At 47.7% G+C, this 19706-nt stretch overlaps 1 protein-coding gene across 2 annotated transcripts in view; it reads right to left on the bottom strand.

Annotated features, from left to right (window-relative positions):
- Clcn6 (chloride voltage-gated channel 6) overlaps positions 1–19535 on the bottom strand; it is a 34631-nt gene extending 15096 nt beyond the window's left edge. For both annotated transcript variants that reach the window (XR_005285887.1, XM_038334478.2), the window contains exons 1-9: positions 19394–19535; positions 18588–18647; positions 11379–11444; positions 10863–10928; positions 9163–9229; positions 6161–6267; positions 5458–5584; positions 2036–2103; positions 847–905 (exon numbers count right to left, since the gene is read on the bottom strand). Coding sequence is in view for 1 of the 2 variants with exons in the window: in XM_038334478.2 (XP_038190406.1) it covers positions 847–905; positions 2036–2103; positions 5458–5584; positions 6161–6267; positions 9163–9229; positions 10863–10928; positions 11379–11444; positions 18588–18647; positions 19394–19480 (707 nt within the window). In the remaining variant the exon portion in view is untranslated. The remainder of the gene's footprint in view (positions 1–846; positions 906–2035; positions 2104–5457; positions 5585–6160; positions 6268–9162; positions 9230–10862; positions 10929–11378; positions 11445–18587; positions 18648–19393) is intronic.
- Between the last annotated feature and the right edge of the window lie 171 nt (positions 19536–19706).

Raw genomic sequence — 19706 nt, 5'->3', positions numbered from 1 at the left:
GAAGAGGAGGGGAGGGGGAGAGAACATGCCTGTTTATTTTAGAAAGAGCCTTCAGAAAACGTCTTTACCCATGAACCTTCTCCCCCACAGCCCATGTCAGAATCACAAAAGAACAAGGTCCTGGGCAGACAGTCACAGCTGCCTGTGAGCCAAACACTTCCCACAGGCTTGAGCTTGAAGGTGAGAAACTGTTCAAGGCCTTAACCCTGAAGCACTGCTGGAAGGTGGTGGAGTCTGAGAAACAGGAGTCTAGTCGAAAGTTAGGTCAATTGGAATATACCAAAAGGGTATTGGGGCATAACCACCCCAAGCCACAAGATGAAGGACACTAAAACCTTCAAAACCGAGTGGAGAGTAAGTCTTTCACCCCAGGGACTTGTTAGTCAAAACATTCATCCCATGCCCTCAAGGCTAACCTCTTCACCTGAGACCAGGAGCTCCCTGACCTGAACGACTTTAGGAACACGGAAAGGGCTCCTGGTTCAGGGAAGAGGATGGGACATCCAATGGATGCTACTGAACCACGTTTCTCCACCAAAGGCAGAGCCCTGTGAGAACGGGCATGCCTCGTGGGAATATAAAAATGAAGGTGTTCCATAATGCTACGAGGGAAGCAGGGCAGGACAGCGACACACAGACCCACAGGGCTACGGAGTCTATCTGACGGGTGCCCTTCCCGGGCTGGGTTTTCAGTCTTGGGCCATCATCTTTGCCTGAGCATGGTCCTTTGGTTTCTCATTCTCAGGAGAAAAGCAGAGTCCTTCCTTTTTGAGTCACAGTGAGCCAGGAGTCACAGTGAACCAGGCTAGCATGGCTTGAGGGTGTGCTGTGCCTCCCAGAGCTTACCTGTCACTGCGAAAGTAGGGGAAGTTGAGCTGGATCTTCCGTAAGGAGATGCTCTGAAACTGAAATGGGGGAAACAAAGTCAGAGAGACCAAGAGGGCAGAGCACAGGAACCCATGGTCCCCAGGGAGGCCCGTGGGTCTGCACAACTGCACAGGTGTGGTCCCCAGGGAGGCCTGTGTGTCTGCACAACTGCACAGGAGTGCTGCAAGAGGAAGCTGCAATACAAGGAAGTTACCTAGGGTGTGGGAGCGTCAGGAATGCCCTGTGCACTGTCATCAAGTCAGGAAAAGGGGGACAGCAGAGCTGGGGGCTGGGAGGGACCTAGACCTGCTGCATATGATGGCACTAGCTCTTTCAGGGAATGACACTGGCGACCTAGATTCTCACACAGGCCCCCAAGCCATGTTTGGCCTCTTTCCACTTCCTTTCTGAGAGACCTGGTACTTGAGCAAGACAGCAAACAAGATGACAGATGGGCCCTGGAGCGAAGGGCCTTTGTCCTTCCCCCACAGCTCTCCCTCCAGTTAAGTCTCTTTCTTGGAGCAGGGAGCAAAAGGGTCCACAAGCAATGGTCCTCAAGAGACTAAGACTTCTCAGACAAAAGCCCAGGTATCTAAAAGGCCCTTACAAACATGAGCTTTGACCAGGTGTGAGGGCCTACAAGTAGGAGGCTGAGCAGGAGGGTCTTGAGTTCAAAGCCAGTCTAAATACCTAGTGAGACCCTATCAACCAATCAATCAATGAACCTAATTTTTCAAAGGAGATATTGAGTCCTGAGCTAGCCCTTCAACCTCCTCATCTATACTTAGGGGACTAATCAGTTACGTAACTACAGGGAAGAAAGAACTGGGACCCACAGTCCAGTGCACAGGTGACACCTGCCTGGCCCTGACTAGTGTTGCATCACTGTGTGGAACGAAAAAGGTGACCGAGACGGTGTCAGTCCACTCTTCTAGCCACACACACTTGTAGCGTGTCAACCCACCAGTCAGCCCACTCAGTTCTTCCTTTCCTTCCTGCTTCTGTCCCCAGACCCGGGGCAGCATTGCTATAGTTTGAGGAGAAACAGGTGCTTTGCTGGGACAGGCCACACAGTTTTCACCTCAACTCCAAAAGGCGACATGTTCCTGCTGGGCTTACCCAGGAGGTCCATTCTGAGGGATGCATACCCTGACCCACCAATCCTTACCTGAGGGAGGCCAGCTCCTACCACAGCACCACTGTGGATCATGGGGCCTTCCTTGCCCACGAAGAGCCCTGGGAATGGGGAGAAAGGAAGGGCACAGTCAGCAGAGGGCCTCTGGCCTGGACTTTGCTATGTAAACCTTCCTCTCAGAAACAAGAAAACACAGGCAAGCATATGACTGACTCTAAGGTAAAAGCAGAGCCAGGGAGGAGACAGTTCAGTCAGTGAAGTACTCTTCCTGTACAAGCATAAGAACCTAAGAACCCAGAAACAACAGAGTGCATCTGGCCTCCAGCACTGGGGCACTAGAGGCAGGACCCCCAGGGCTCCCTGGTCAGCAAGCCTAGCTTAGCCTAACTGGAAAGTTCCAGGTCACTGAAGAGATCTTGTCTCAAAAAACAAGATGGGTAAACTCCTCAAGGCCAACATCTAAGGTTATCATTTTGCTGTTGTTTACTCCAAGCTCCACCTCTGAGCCACACACCAGGGATAAGTCAAATTCCCTTCAAACAAAGGATAATAGTTCTTATCTTTAAATTCCAGTGCCAGGAAACCACAGTCTGCGGGTGAGGCCCACCCTACCCGTTGACTCCTTCACTATTTACTGATGGTGTCCTGGGCAAGTGTTCTGCCAGAACCCTCTATCTGCTAACTGTTGGTTTTGAAGTACATCTTACTATGTGGCCATGGCTGGCCTGGAACCTGCTATGTAAATCCAGCTGGGCTCAAATCGAACTCACAGAGATCCGCCTGCCTCTGCCTCCCGAGTGCTGGGATTAAAGGCGTGCACCACCGCCGCCCGGCTTGATGTGAGATATTTTGATTGCACTCTGACACTCCTGAGACTGCCCAAAAGTTTACCTTGAACCAGAAGGTGGAGTCAGCTACTTGCTGACCAGTATTAGCCATAGAGGTTTTGGATGACTGAGAACATATAGAGATGTAAGAAGCAGTAGGGATGGGTTTAGGAAGATTGTTGGCCCCTTTTGGATCAAGGAAAGAGACAGAGGAGGTCTCTGGCTCACTTCTCCATTGCTTCTCAGATCATTCAGGTTCATATCCCAATAAATGATTCCTGGGTTTTTATTGATAAAGAATAATTAAAGCCAGGCGGTGGTAACACATGCCTTTAATCCCAGAATTTATGAAGCAGAGGCAGGTGGATCTCAGAAAGTTCGAGACTAGCCTGGTTTACAAAGCAAGCTCCAGGACAGCCAGGGCTACATAGAGAAACTCTTGTCTTGGGGGCATGGCGGGGGAGTAAACACTTCTCTGGCACCCAACACGGAGCACAAGCTCATGAGGCAGCTGTTCACTGCCAGCTTTGCAGTTGCTGCCATGGCTGGCTTTCCCTCCCTTCCCCCAGGCACGCCTCAAAAGTTTCGGGGTTTCCCACTGCATCCTCTCTATATAGCAGCCTCCAGTTGCTGCTCATCCCTGACCCCAAATGCCATAGGTGGCTGGGACCCAAATGCTGCTGGAGTTAGCCGCCCACCACTGGCTGACCTATCATTCAGGTGCCCGTGCCCTCGCTTCCTGCCACACAGACTTTTTCCTCCCATCCCCAGGTCTGCTTTTCAGGTAACTGTTTCCCTCTCCTTGTGGGTTATGGGCTTCCCCTGAACCCCTCCTCGGGCCACTGCCACACCAGGTTGGCTGCCTCGCCACCCGCTTGGCTTTTACTGCAGCGGCCACGGCCACACTCTCAGCACAGACACTGGAGCACTACAGCTGCCCTCGGCCAGGCTGGGGACCAGCCATGAGGCTCAGCGACAGCCAGCCTCACACTTCCCTGTCATCCTCAGCAGATCTGGTGAGACACCTGGGAATAATCTGGAAAGACTAGAAAGATTCAGCTACAGCAATATTGGAAGCTGGTCCTCAGTTACAATGAAAAACATGGAGGGGAGAGAAAGCTAGGGTCATAGAACAATGAAGTGGGGTTGGAGGTTGATGTGTTGATGATTCCCAGGAACAGCTTCTTGGTGCGGGTCAAAGACAGATTTGCAAAGACAGATTACATTTGATGATTACGGATTACATTTGATGATTACACCTTGACCCTATGCTGTAGAGCAGCTTTGGATGCTTGTGGCAGGGCTGAAGAATCAGGAAAGAGAACTGAGCCATTTACTAAAATTATCAAGGCCCAAGAGATGCCATCATTGTTTTTTGTTGTTGTTGTTGGTTTTTTTTGTAAAAAAGATTGACTTTTGCTGTAAAGAGAAATGATATCAAATTCAGAAGTTAGACAAATATTAATTGAATCTTTGGCTTCTGAAAATGGTAAATCAGGATGCAAAGGGTTGATTGGGCCTTTAAAGGTGAGATCAACATGAACAGATGAATGTATTAGAAACACAGCTGATACTGGATCTCACACATATGGTGATACTTGGTTATGAGAAGTGGTGTCTAAAATTTTTAAGAAAATCAAAAGGTTAGATGCTTTAATTATGATAAGCCAGGCCACCCAAAAAGGGACTACATGCAAGGCATTCCTAGAAATGTTTTCTTCCAGAGATAAGTCAAGCAGAAGGCCTGGCCTTCTGAAGTGTGCAAAGGTGGGCACTGGACTAACGAATGCAGACCCACAAGGGACAGGAAGGTAGCCCTTTGCTATCAGGAAATGCCTTAGGGGCCTCTTGAAGGCTGCAGTGTCAAATTTGATACACTTGCTCCCTGTAAGCACTGGGGAAACCCCTCCAAAGAGCAATTAAAAGACAGAACAGCTTCAGTAAATAAAAGAAAATTTTCAGGAAGAAACCATAAACAAATATTTTGGCAGACTTCTATAAATGATCAAAGACCAAAGCTAAAAATACAAATAAATGGCAGTGAAATTGAGGTTTGGTAGGTGTAAATGTAACAATAAGTTCACCAAACACTTGGCATCCAGACTGGCCTCTTGAGGAGTAAATGTTCAGTTTCTAGGTATTCAACATTGGAAGGAAGGAAAGAAAAAGAAAGGTAAAATAATTCTGGCTTCTTGAGAGACTTCTGGCATTACTTAGACTAACAGAAATGGGTTAATTTAAATGTAAGAGCTAGCTTGTAATAAGCCTGAGCCATCAGCCAAGCATTTATAATACGAACGCTCAGGAACTAGCAGGCAGGAGAGAAATGTCTAGTTATACTTCAAGGTGGCCCTTCAAAGCTTAATCCAGCCTGGCTCCTGCTTCCTGATGCCCACAACATACTCCCTCTATCATGAACTGCCCATGTCTTTCCAGATATGATGGACTGAAATCCTTCTGAAACTGATCAAAACCAGCCCCTCCTCCCTTGAGTTGCTTCTGTCATGTATTGGGTCACAGAGACAAACAACTAACACACACAGTAAGTACAGGTACCGGGTGAGGAGCAGCTATGAGCCCACATCTAATCAATGCACAAGATGGCAAGAGTAGAAAGCCTCTCCTCACCTCCAGCCACACTGAACAGCACCCCAAAGACTTTGCAGAGCAGGGTCCGGAGCCGGACGATTCCTGGCACCTTCACGCCATTCAGATAGCACTTGATCTCAGGGATTCCAGAACCCGCTGCCACTGGCTGTCGGGGAAGGAAACACACAAACGAATGAAAAACCCACTCTGCTGCTTACACCCAACAAGCCAGGAAACTAAGCAGGGACACCCACCGTCATCCTTCTCAGCACCCACTCCTGAGGACTTGTTCAGCCAGATGTTCAACTGCAGCCTGACCTCTGCCTCAGCGTTCTAACAGCTTCCTGCATGTGGATCTAACCACGTGGGACCTTTCAACAAAACTGCAGAACCACTCCCCAGATTCTGATCCACACACTGGTAAACCGCTCTCCAGGGGATTTCAGGATGAGGAGGAGGAAAAGCAACTTTACCATCCATGCATTCCTCATTCATCTCACCAAGCACCAGAGGCTTTACTTCTAGAAAGACCTCCAGGGGAACAATAGTAAATTTCTGCAAAAATCTACAAGCCAGCTTGTTTGCCAGCATGTGGCTGAAGAACATTAAGTGCACAGATCCAGCCAGCCTGGTCTACAGAGTGAGTTTCGGGACAGCAGGGCTACACAGAGAAACCATGTCTCCAAAACAACAGCAACAAAAGTACATATAATGCTCATAGTCAATTTCCAAACCACCTCACCTCTATCAGGACGAGAAGGCTCGCCAGGAAGACAAAGGTCAAGTTAAAACCCAGGAGTTCAAGGAGGGACAGGGCAAGGCAGCCTTTCTGACTGCACTCCTCCACCGCTACAGAGGCTGGGTCAAGGAAAAGGCTCTCGGACACGTGCCCATGGAAGCTGGGCAGCCAGACAGCTGCTCAGTGCACACCTCCCTGTGCCCCACATACAACTTTTAAACATTTATTTGTGTGTGTGTGTATGTGTGTGTGCACGTGCGCGCGCATGTGTGTAGGTGTGTTAAAATAGGTGTATATGCACTTGTGTGCAGGTGCCCAAAGAGGCCAGAAGAAGGTGTTGGATCCTGGGAGCTGGACTTACAGGTGATAGTGAGCTTGTGAGGTGGTTGTGAGGTTATGGGTACTGGGCACGAAACTCTGGTCCTCTGGAAGAGCAGCGAGTGTTCCTGAGTGCTGGACCATCTGTCCAGCCCCTATAACAACCACTTTAGCTGGGTGCAGCATATCTTTACTCCAAGCAGAGGCCGGTGGATTTCATGAGTCCAAGGTCCGCTGGTCTACACAGGCACATTCCAGGCCAGTAAGGGTTAAATAAGACCCTGTCCCAAAACAAACTAACTAACAAGAGCCACTTTAGGGGCTGGTCAAACAGCCCTCTGGGTAAAGGTGCTTGCTGCTGGGCCTGACGGCCTGTGTTTGATCCGAGACACACATGTTCCTGAGATGACAAGTTGTCCTCTGACCACCATACACAGGACCATGTATACACCCGACCCCATACACAAAATAAATTAAAAACTTTAAGATTATAGAATTCCCTATTCCAAACATTAAACAAGTGACCAACCCGCCCCCAAGCCCAACTTGAACAAACCTCAACATGACACCCTCTACAGCTTTGGCTATCACTAAAAGTAAAGCTATCCCCCTCAAAGCTTCCTCTTCCTCCCTCCCACTCAGGACGCTGCTATCCTGAAACTACCGTGCCCCACTTGCTGAGTGCCTCATGTCCCCACAGCTCTCCACTGTCCCATCACACAGCGTCTCTCAGTGCGACACTGCCTGAGAATTAGCCATGTTGGTACACACAGCTGTGGCTTGTTTAGTTTAACTTCCGCATACAATTACAGTTGCATGAATGAACCATAATTTCTCCTTCTCTCATTTGGTGACGCAAACTTCTGCTGTCACGAAAGCTGTCTTTAATGAATCTAAAGTCCACATCGGAGAAGGGATTTAAAAGCCACAACAAAGGGATGCCAAAGCTCCTGATCCTTGCCAGTTTTCTGGCTTTCATGTCTTCCTCTGGACACTCCTCGGGGGGTTTGATTTTGTTCTGATACGATGTAGGCATTCTTCTAGATGTGTGGAGAGGAACTGTCCGCCTGTCTCTCTTGTGTGTACCAGGGACTGAAAAGAAGGCTCTAAGCCGGGTGGTGGTGGCGCACACCTTTAATCCCAGCACTCAGGAGGCAGAGGCAGGTGGATCTCTGTGAGTTCAAGGCCAGCCTGGTCTAGAAGAGCTAGTTCCAGGACAGGCGCCAAAGCTACAGAGAAACCTTGTCTCGAAAAAGAAAAAAACAAAAAAACAACAACAAAAAAAAAAAAAAAAAGAAAAGAAAGAAAGCTCTGTCTATGTTAGACACAAGAGCTCTCCCACTGTTAAATCCCTAGCCCTATGTTCTGCTTTACATTTTGAGACATGGTCTACATTGCCCAGGCTGGCCTGGGGTTTGCTTTGTAGCCCAGGCTGGCCTTGAACTTGCACAGCTCCTGCCTCAGCCTCCCTAGTAGCTAAGATTACAATGCACACCAACAGGCTTAGCTCTGCTTCTTAATGCAGGGAAAACCTACCCCAGGCTGTGAACTTGGGTTTCCCTTGATCTACAGCATTTTCTTGTTGTTTGGGAGTTTCTTATTAGATTCACAGATCGAGTATTTACTTTAAGTTAAATAGAGTATTTACTCTAATGTGGTCAAGCTTTAAGATCAAGGAAGATGAGGTCTTTGTCTCCGACCTGTGCCTCTCAAGTTTTAAGAACTTACACCTGCCATCAATTAAGTCTCTTGCTTTGCTCTTTTACATCTCCAACCCAAAACCAGGAGAGGTGGTGCAGACCTGTAACATAATCCCAGAATTAGGGAGGCTGAGGCAGGTCTATCAGGAGTTTCAAGCCAGCCTCTGCCATACAATGAGTTTGAGGCCAGCCTGGGCTACAAAAGACCCTGTTTCAAAAAGAATTAAACTAGAAGACAACACTGCCTCAAACTATCTGGAATTTAGCTTTATGAACAGGGATCTGCAATCTTCCATGTGGACAACGACTACCAAGGCCCAGCATCCTTTACTGAGCATCCAGGCCTTCCCCACTGCTAACCTTGACTCTACACTTCAACATGTGTGGGCTGCGCTCTGCTTCTCTAGCTGGTGTTCCTGTACCAACAGGCAACTTCTTGTTGAGCTCTGTTGTCCTGCTGGTAGTAGGATCAGGCCTGCTTGTTATTCAAACTAACTCAATGACCTTGGCCCTTTATTCTTTCAGACAGCTGTGAAAAGAGCAGGGCTGAGTTCTGTGAAGAATTTTCGGGAATTCTGATTAGAACACTGAATGCATACATGGCCTTGGGAGCAAAGACTTCTCTGGGCATTTATGTCTTACCCACCTAGAACATCAATACACTAACTAAAGTCTTCCTTTCCTAAGCGGGACATGGTAGTGCACACCTTTAATTCCAGCACCAGGAAGGCAGAGGCAATGGCAGAGACAGAGGCAGGTGGATCTAAGAGTTTGAGGCCATCCTGGTCTACATAACAAGTTCCAGGACAACCTAGGCTGTATCATGAAATTCTGTTTTAATAAGGCCATGCTCTCCTGTCCTGTCCTTTAGTGAGAATTAAAAACCTCTTGGCTGAATAGCTAACAGTCTTTCAAATACCACATTCACTGTTAAAGTGAGTCTCAGGAAGCCAAGGGCCTGAAACAGTGGAGCCGTGGAAAGGATACAGGTTTGAACCACTCCGAACTTGAGCTGGGTGAAGAGTCGCACAGAGAAGTCCACAAAGAGACCCACCTGTGAAGAGGAAGAGTCAGTCAGTCTTTACCGCTCTGGTAAGAGCCTCACCTTCCCTCGCTGCACTCCCAGCAGTTGCTCAACGCACCAGCAGCAGGGGGTGAGCTCTCTGCTAGTCCCAGATCTGCCCCAGTCCGGCCCCACTGCCTCGCCAAAGAAAAGAGGAAGAGGAACAGAGTAAAAGAAGACACAGAAAGGATGGGAAGAGTCACGCGGGGAGCCAGCCACTCAGCAATGTTGAGAGGATTAAAAAAAAAATAGCCACAGTGTCTTCAGTGGTGTCTAGCTGGACAAGAATATCACTTCGAATGCTACTTAAAGGCCATTTACTTGGGCATAGGTGGTTTGGTATTCTTATTTTCTAAGTCATTATTTTGACTGAGAATCAGTATCAACGCTGGCTACCTGAAAACCTATATGCTACTGTTCCACTGCACAGTTTAAGGGAGGCCCAGGAACCTTCTAATGTGGGAGAGCGGGGATCAAAGGCTTCTTGCTTAAACTCTGCCCTAACTACAGCTAATGCCTAGAAGCAGAAAGTGGAGACAGATCAAAGGGTGAGGGAAGGGCTAGGGCTGCAGCTGCTACAGACTAGAGGAGGCTGCTTTCTTAGCACCTACGGGGATGAGGATATTGATGAGGCAGTCAAAAGCCTAGGACAGTCACAGGAAAAACTAACATCTGCATGCAAAAGATGCCACAACTAGAAATACACAAGACAGATGCTTTTGTTCATAGTCCCCACCCCCATCATGCACACTGAAATTATATAAAACAATTAAACCAACCCAATTCCATCCCCCATGATACCCTTAGAATATTAGCAAACAGGCCTCCCGACTGTTGCTGCCACTAGATGGTCCGTGTGAATTCACAACAGTACAAATCTCATGGGTACCACGTGACTGGAAGCTGGTTGTCCCTTAAGACTGTGTGACATGAAGCATGTATCCATTACCCGGGTGTGCCATGGAGAGCTAAGCCAGACCTGAGAAAGGCAGTGACAAGGCTGAGCCCCTCTGCCGTTTTCCTGACAGACTTGGCGTGTGTCTTCCCGCTGGATGCTGACTTTCCCAGCTTCTCTTCTTTGGTTTTAGTGATGTTTTAAGTCCACAGTCATGGCCCCAGACCTAACTGCTACCATTATCTTGGTGATATGCCCAGCTTTCCCCGTCTGTGATCTATCTGTGAACCTGGGGAATCCAGGAGCCCTGTTCATCCTGTCGTCCCCTTCACCTACCACGGCCAGCACAATGTGAGCAGGACAGTGTGACCTCAGCATCCACTGGGCTCTATCTGCTATGTGCTACCTGCCACTGCCTCACTTAGCCAGGTCGGGTCATGCTCTATAATCATATCATCGACAATAAGCTCTGACCAAGCAAGCCTTGAGTGCTTTCATAGCCCGGCGCCTGTGACTCACTTTTGTAGCCCAAAGCAAAAGTAATGTGAAAAACCAGAAGGAAAATTAATCTTCAAAAGAACAAGGAAAAAGGAAAGGCAGTCCACCAGGGTGACAATTGTCCTGATGCTACAGATGTCACAGTGACAAGGGTATTATTCACCAGACAAGGCTTTCCCTCCGATCCCCCAACCCGCCCAGCTTGCTATCTCCCCACATCTCACAGCTCACCAGCCCAGTGCAGACGCCAATGGCAAACACCACCATCCATTTCACTGCCTCGTATCTTCGCGCCTTCTGTTCACAAGGGAAACGAATGGGTCCATTAGTGACCGGAAAAGGATGCATCTTGGCTAACCAACTCCAGACTAAATCTAAAGAGACAGCAAGCTTGGTGAGGAAAGACAACCTCAGGTGCCTCACAGTGACTGCGTATACTAACTGGAGGAACACTGGATGGCAAGAGGAAGTCTAGGGATTTTGGATATATGGGTGGGACACACAAGTGCCACCACTGTGTGTGTGTGTGTGTGTGTGTGTGTGACCATCTGGGTCCTGGGGATCAAATGCAGGTTGTCAGGCCTGGCAGCAGGAGCCTTTTCCTGCTCTCAGCGGGGTCTAGGCATTTAAACGCCCCTTTCACGAGAAGACAAAGAAGAAAGAGAAAGGACACTTACTGGGCCCAGGAGGACAGAAAAGAAGCTGTGAAGACCTCTCCACCTAAGAGACCAAGAGCTGTGGGCTCACCTTATTATCCATGGTCTCCAACACCTCCAGGTAAGGGTCATTGATGCAGCGGTCATAGTCCAGACTCTGAAATTACAGAGTGATAATGGCACACACGAAGAATCAACATAACCTAACACTAGAAAAGCTCCACTTTCCCCCTGCAGCATCTGCAGTGCCAGGGAGGGCTCAGTGGAAACGCAGGCTCTGCCCCTGTGGCAGGCGGCAGGATCTCCGCGTGACTGGGATCCCCAGGTGAGGCACATGTACAACGAGACCCAGCACACTGCTTCTGGGGAGCACCTCACGCTCCGGAGAAAGCTTGCAGTGGCACAGCTCTAGGGCCTGGGAGGTCATGCCCAGTGGTGGAGTAGGGGACATGAGGCCGTGTGCCATCCCAGCACTGGGAAAAAGAAAAAGACAGACTTTCCTGTTTCTACAAAACAGTTAAAAATCTTCAGCTAGCACCAGTTGGCTTGTCCAACTTATTCCTTAAGTGTGAACAAACTAACCAATTAACCAGAACCAAGTTAACCCAGACCAACTAATTCTAATTCTCTTTATAGGTGGCTTCCATGAAAACAAGGGTAGCCACAGGCAGACCCAGATGGGCTCTCTTTAAAGCAACCTCTCAGTTATGTCAGAAGAGGCCAAGCTTCAGCCTAGCTCCTCCAATTTCTACACCTAAGGCAGCATTCCTTCAGCCATGCTCCAGAGACCAGACATCTCAGACCATGCACACATGCGCCTGAGCGACATCCTGAGGGAAGGATGATTTCATTTCTAGGTACCGCAAGAGAAGCGGCAGTCTGTCAACAAAGAAAAAGTCCAGCCTATGCGCTCCCCTCCCCTTAACCACCTCCACTGCCACATCAGCTAATAAGCAAGCTGGACATTGGCCTGTGGCCTTACTCCCAGGCACGAGTTCTAGGTTAGTCAAATAAAGAAGTGATGTGTAATAATTTAATCCATCCGTGACTGCTGGGAGCAAGTCCAAATTCCTTTTTTTTTGTTGTTTGTTTTGTGTTTTGAGACAGGGTTTCTCTGTAGCTTTGGAGCCTGTCCTGGAATTCCCTTTATAGACCAGACTGGCCTTGAACTCACAGAGCTCTGCCTATCTCTGTCTCCCAAGTGCTGGGATTAAAGGCAAGCGAGACACCCCCCACCACACACACACAAATTCCTTTTTTATAAGTTATAGAGTAACAACAGATGACTAGTCAATCAATTATTATACATCTCAAGATTGGTAGCAATCAAACCATTAAAACAAAGTCTTTATCACCAGATATGGAAAATGTTCAGACTCATTAAGGGGAAAAGAAGTGATTTTTAAAAAAGACAAGGTGTAGAAGCTGGAGAGATGGCTCAGCAGTTAAGAGCACTTGCTGCTCTTGAGGACCTGAGGTCAACTCCCAGCATCTACATCAGCAGCTCACAACACCCTTAGCTGACACTACTCTACGTACACAAATCTATACATATACATATAACTTTTATTTTTATGTAAAATTTTAGATTTACTTTATGTATGAGTATTTTGCCTGTGCATATATACATAGATATACATACATGTATGTATATGTATGTGTGTGTTGTACCCATGCACAGGCCTGGTGTCTTTAGATGTCAGAAGTGTTGCATCCCCTGGAACCAGAGTTTCAAATGGTTGTGAACCATCATGAGGATGCTGAGAACAGAACTCATGCCTTCTGTAAGAACAACCACTGAGCCAATTCTCCAGCTCTCTATATATAATTTAAAATTTTTTTCTTTAACGCAAGAAAAAATGGGTGTGGTGGCACATGTATTTAATCCCAACACTTGAGAGACAGAGGCAGGCCTGAGTTCAAAGCCAGCCTGGTTTATATTGTGAGTTCTACTCTAGTTTGGGCTATATAGTGAGACCCTCTCAAAAAAACCGAACAAAAAAGCAAGATGCAGAATAAAATGTATAACCAAGGGCCAGGGATGTAGCCTAGGGAGGTACATAGAGAGGTTGGTTATTCAGCACCATGAAAACAAATCTAAAATGTATATGACACAACCGTATTTTGATTTAACAGAATTAGGCATACGGAATGGGAAAACATCTCAAAGGAGGGTTTTAGACATTCACATCTGGGTAGAGAAATTCTCTTTTGGTGTGTGCTTTTTTTCCTCTTAAGACAGGATCTCGTGCAGCTCAGGATGGCCTCAGACTTACTATGCGGCCAAGGATGACCCTGAACTTCTGCTCCTCCTGCCTCTATCTGCCAAGGGCTGGGATGACAGGTGTGCATCACCATGCCTGGTTTGTGCAGTGCTGGGATGGAGTCCAGGACTTTACACGTGCCACTCAATCATTCTATCTTGTAAACTCTGGGCCGATTGGGTTTTATATCAAATAAGATCACTGGGACTCAGAGAGATGCCTCAGCTGTTCAGTGCACTGGCTGCTCTTCCAGAAGACTCCAGTTTAGTTCTCAGCATCAGTTTAGTGGCTCACAACTGCTAGTCACTCCAGTTCTAGGGGACTTGACACCCTCTTCTGGACTCAGCAGGCACCTGCATTCGTGTGTGCCTACCTACACACATTAACAAAATCTTTATAAAGTAATCCTTTTCTGATTAAAAAACAAGAACAACACAAGAAGAAAATCTGCAAGGAAAGTGGATTCATTCAGGAGAGACTAAATGTATATACAGACTTACAAACACATATACAAACTGTCTTAGGGCTTCTCTTGCTGTGAAGAGACACCATGACCACAACTCTTATAAAGGAAAACATTTAATTGGGGTGGCTCACTTATAGTTCAGAGGTTCAGTTCATTATCATCATGCTGGGACATGGTGGCATGCAGGCAGACATGGTGCTGGAGAAGCAGGTTAGAGTCCTATATCTTACAGGCAACAGGAAGTAGTCTGAGACACTTAGCATGGCTTGAGCATAGGAGACCTCAAAGCCTACCTCTACAGTGACACGCTTACTCCAACAAGGCCAGACCTACTCCACAAAGTCATACCTCCCAGTAGTGACATTCCCTATGAGCTTATGGGGGTCAATTACATTCAAACTACCACACACACTCTAAGAAAGTCTATTAGAGTAACTACTTTCTAGGAACAAACAGGAAAATTAAGATGTTGCAATGTACCAGTCTCTTTTCATGCTACAGTGAAATGCAAAAGTGGTCTTCAGACCCTTGGGTCTCCAGTGTGTCAAGAGTACCTTCTGGATGCTACTGCAATGACTGGGCTAAGAGCTGTGCCCCTAAAGAAAACCAGGATGTGGCTGGCCACCACAGAGACTGAGATACGATTACAAAGTTCAACTTTCATACAGGTACACACCTGCAATACAGCACTCAGAACAGTTTAAGGCCAGCCTGGGCTACATGGCAAGACCTATTCTTGGTCTGCTTTCTGTTTTTCTCCCTATCTTTCCTCCTCCTTTTGTTGTACTGGGATCAAACCAGGACTTTGCTCATGCTAGAAAAGTATTCTCCCTCTGAGATATATTCCTAGGCTCTGTGACACTGTATCTCAAAAAGAAAAAAGAAAGAAGAGAGAGAAAGTTTCATTTCTAACCACTGACCTCCGGGAGAAGAGCTGAAGACTAAGCTGCTCACCAAGGATGCCATCAGTCAACCTATGTCACACGAGGATGCTCGAAGGGTGGCTCTCCCCAGGAGAGAGAATGAAAACTCCTCACACCTCACCTGCACACCCTCTACCTACCTGTACGTCTATATCTTTTATTATACCCCTTGTTAATAAACAAGTTGATCAAAACTACATTTCCCTGAGTTCTATGAGTGGCTCTACCAATATAGCAGATTGGGGCAGAGGAACAACCTCTCTCTCTCTCTCTCTCTCTCTCTCTCTCTCTCTCTCTCTGTTTTTTGAGACAGGATCTCACCATGTAGCTCTGGCTGTTCTGAAACTCACTCTGTAGACCAAGCTGGCCTCAAACACACAAAGATCCACCTGCCTCTGCCTCCCAAGTGCTGAGAATCCTACCACTTCCAAAGGACATCTGAAGAGAGGCAGTCATGTGGACTCCTCAACCTGTGGCAACTGTTGCTACCATCACAGTCAGTCACTGTCAGCTGGAGAACTCCTTGGTGTGTGGTATTTAAGGTATCTGGTGTCAAGACAGGGTTGGGTGAGAGGAAGAGGAAGCACTTTCTCTGAAGCCTCTGTCTACTGAAGGGCAGGATGCACCACAGGCAGTCAAATGCTGGGAATCCCTCTCCGGAACTGCCAACAGGGGAAGATGATGGAGCCTGAGTCACAAGGCAGGATGAAGACCTAGTAGATAGCTCCAACTTTGTTCCAGACAAAGTTTGTCTGTTCTTCAAACTCAGTCATCTGTCTCACCTGAAATCCATGTGCAATCCAATAGAGATGCCTCTATTTTAAATGTCAATTGAAAAAAATAAAATCAAATACTCTCTTCTGAAGGTGCCTCTCCATTTTCCCTATCCTCTGAGGAGAAGGCTATCTTACCTAATTTTCAGCCGTGCCTAGCTCACAGTTCCAGGCCCGCCTTTCTCCTTTTAATCGAGCCGTGACCAGTTTATTTCCCTTCAGGGAGGAAAAGGAATGGTCTTTGTCCCACATCAGGGCGCCACAAACAAGTTTCAGTTGTCCAGAAGAAGCCAACTACTGAGGCTGAAAGATTAATGGCTACTTAAGCTGGGTGTGGTGCTAATATTAATAGATTGCTGGGCGGAAGGCCATCTAGGTCTGCAAAGAGTGACCCTGTCTAAAAAAATAAAATAAAATAAATAAAACCTGGCCAGGTGGCGGTGGCACAAGCCTTTGCCTTCAATCCCAGCATTCAGGAGGCTGAGGCAGGCAAATGTCTGTGAGTTTGAGGCCAGCCTGGTCTACAGACTGAGTTCCAGGACAGCCAGGGCTGTTACACAGAGAAATGTATCTTGAAAAACCAGTCAAACAAACAAACAAACAAACAAAAAGCTGACTAGATGGCTCAGTGAGTAGCACAGGAAGAACTGACTCCACAAAGCTGTTCTCTGACCGCCATCTGACCCTCAAACAAAGCACCTCTCAGCAATAGCATTAGATTTATTTTTTATATGTATGAATGCTTTGCCCGCATGCATATATGTGCACCACAGATGCATGCCAATTTCCCACAGAGTCCAGAAGGGAACATCAGATCCCCTTGGAACTGGAGCTACAGTCCGTTGTGAGCCGCCATGTGAGTGCTGGGAACTGAACCCAAGACCCCTGGAAAAGTGCTCTTAACTGCTGAGCCATCTCTCCAGGCCCTAATAATAAATTTTAAAATTTAAAAGAAAAAAAGGAAATGTAATTCCTCCCCACCCCCAAATAAACACAGAAGCTGCTCAGTTGGGGGCAAGAGGAATGATGTTCTGTGATTGCTAATGAGTATGGGTTTCCTTCTGGGATGAAGAAAGTGTTCTAAAATTGACGAGTGACTGTTGTATACTTCTGTAGATACACCAAGAACCACATGGAACGAGCTACGTTTCGTTGTTGTTTGTTTTTTGAGACAGGATTTTTTTTGTATAAAAGCCTTGGCTGTCCTGAAACTCATTCTGTAGATCAGGTTGCCCTCCAACTCACTGAGACCCACCTGCCTCTGTCTCTGGGATTACAGGCGTGCGCCACCAAGCCCAGCTGGAATGGGGTCTACTTTACTGGATAAACTGCACAACCTGTGCCTGAACACCTCAGTCAGCTGCCGAGGGGACTGAAGCAAGGGCAACACCAGGGAACCTCAGCTGGTACAAGGTACCGGGGAGTCTATGACCTTGTCCAGCAGAGGCTGCTCTGCTCTGCTGGGACCAACCTTTTACTTCTGCTGTATATATTGTTCTTTGGTTTGGGGAATGAACAACTCCCCCCATCTCCTTCAGCTCCACAGTTGAAATCATCAGTATTTTAATTATTTTCATTCATTTACATAATATATTTTAATGATATTCAACCTCCCATTATCTTCTTTTGTTCCCTAGCAACTTTTTTCCAATAAGCTTTGTATAGGTTGTCTTGCTGTTTGTGGCTATGAATAAAAAGTTTGAGGCCAGCTGGGCAATATGAAACTTTGCCTCAAATTAAAAAAAAAATTTTATACACACACAGACACACACATTTTTTAAATGAGAGTTTTGAGTTTCTGTCTTTTTTTTTTTTTTTTGATTTACAGAAATGTGCCACCATAGCCAACATTTCAACAGAAGGGTTTTCCAGTCGACCCTTTGCTGAGCAGACTTTCCTGATTAAGTATCAGAAGGGATTTGCTCTTGCATACACAATGCTTTCCACAGCTGATATGTGAAGATGGTCAATTGGGAAATATTAAAGATTTGCTGGAAAAAACATTTACCTATAAAATTCACATGAGGAGGCTATCAGCCTAAGGCAAGTGAGTTACAGATAGGAATGACAGTCTTGGTAAGGCCAGGGTTGATGAAGCAGCCTTTGTGGGTTCCCAGAAGGGGTCTTCCCCTCTCAGACTCTCAAGCCCAGTGCTGGACTAAAGAGGCACCACAACACTGGCCCCACGCTCTTAAAAGTCCCATACCTGCTAACTGGAAACTATAATCAAGGATAGGTCTGAGTCCTGAGGTGGTGGTGCACGCCTTTAATCCCAGCATTTGGGAGGCAGAGGCAGGCGGATCTCTGTGAGTTTGAGGCCAGGCTGGTCTACGGAGGGAGTTCCAGGACAGTAAGGGCGGTTGTGCTGAGAAACTCTGTCTCGAAAAACCAAAAATTAAAAAAAAAAAAAAGTTGGAATGAGCCAGGCAGTGGTAGCGCATCCTTTAATCCCAGCATTTTGGAAGGAGGAGGCAGGTGGATCTCTGTGAGTTCAAAGTCAGCCTGGGCTACAGGGACAGTCAATGCTACACAGGGAAATCCTGTCTTAAAAAACAAAACAAAAGGTCAGAATGAAGAGAAGCAAGGCCACCTAACAGCTCGCAAACACGACTCTGTCACGAGCACTCACAGTAAAGCGCTTCAACCCTGGGATAAAAGTTTAACGGCAAACACACTCCGTATCCAGGCATTAACACCAGACCTTGTGTGGGGGTTAAGAAGGGAATGGACTTGCTAGGTGGCATTTCCAGGTCAGTTATCTCTGCCCCACTCACACCTGAGGACAGAAGGTCAAAGAGCATCCCTGGCTGGAGGTCTGACGGGGCCAGGCCTCTCACTACTTCAGTCACCCAAGACAGCATCTGAATACCTCACCTCGTAGTCTTTCCTCGGAAGGATCTCATCCTCCTCTTCCTGTGTCTCCCCAAGGATGGTCTAGAAAAACAGATGCACAGAATGGAGACCTTTGACTGGTTACGGGTGGAAGGAGGGAAGTCTTACTAACGTCCAAGTCAGCGGGAGCCATCATCAAAGAGGAACAAAATTTCAGGAACACATTTGGGATGGTATTTAATCACTAGCTGAGCTCCACATGTCTACTGATTGACACATTCTCCCAATCACAGTGCTCACCTTCAGGACATCTGAAAGGTGTCTGATGGCAGCTTAGTGAGGACAAAATTCGGGTTCGGGTTTCATTTGACAGCACACGGAACATGAAATCAGCGGGAACGTGTCAACTCTGAGAACACAACTCAAGTTTTCCCAGGTTGCTTTGCAGGGGAAAGCCGGATCATCAGTGACCCAGAAAGAGTGGAGGATAGAATAAGAAATGCCTGGAGAAACTAAACCAGCTGCAGGAGCATCAAGCCCTGCAAAAGGCCTCATTCTCAAAATGCTTGCTTCATTCAAAACTCCTTTCCGATGCAAATAAAAGAAAAACACGGACGGCATTATCCCAAGCTGGTCGAGATCCTCCCTCAGACTCCAGAGAGAGAGGATGAGAAAAGAACTCGGACTCGAGCACGCGAAGCAAGCAGGACGCTCGCAGAGCCGAGGCAGCGGTCCCCAGGGCCCCACCCGCAGCCACCTGCCCGCGCGGTTCGGCTCGGCCCCACCCCCGGCAACGCCTCTTGTCATCCCGTAGCGACTGCCCCCTCCCCAGCCCCGCCGCCGCTCACCAGCTCCTCGGGGGTGCGGCTCTCGCGTTCACCGCAGCAGCAGCACCACCTGCAGCAGCAGCACACAGACCCCCTGCACCCGGCCATCTTCCTCCTTTCCGGCACTCCGGACCCCCTAGGCCAACCCCCCTCCCACCCAGGATCTGCGCCTCACGTGACTGGCCCCGGGAGGGTCACGTGGCCCTCTCGAGCTTAGGGACGGGAGACAGGGAGTGGCTGTAGACGGGTGGGGCGAGAGCTCGCGTCACATGACGCAGTACTAAGCCGGCTTCCCAAGAGACCGCCGGGCGCGGCCATGTTTGGGCGGGACTTC

This window comes from Arvicola amphibius, chromosome 6 (genome assembly GCF_903992535.2).
Source record: "Arvicola amphibius chromosome 6, mArvAmp1.2, whole genome shotgun sequence".
Lineage (NCBI taxonomy): Eukaryota > Metazoa > Chordata > Mammalia > Rodentia > Cricetidae > Arvicola > Arvicola amphibius.
This window is presented reverse-complemented; position numbering and strand designations above follow the sequence as displayed.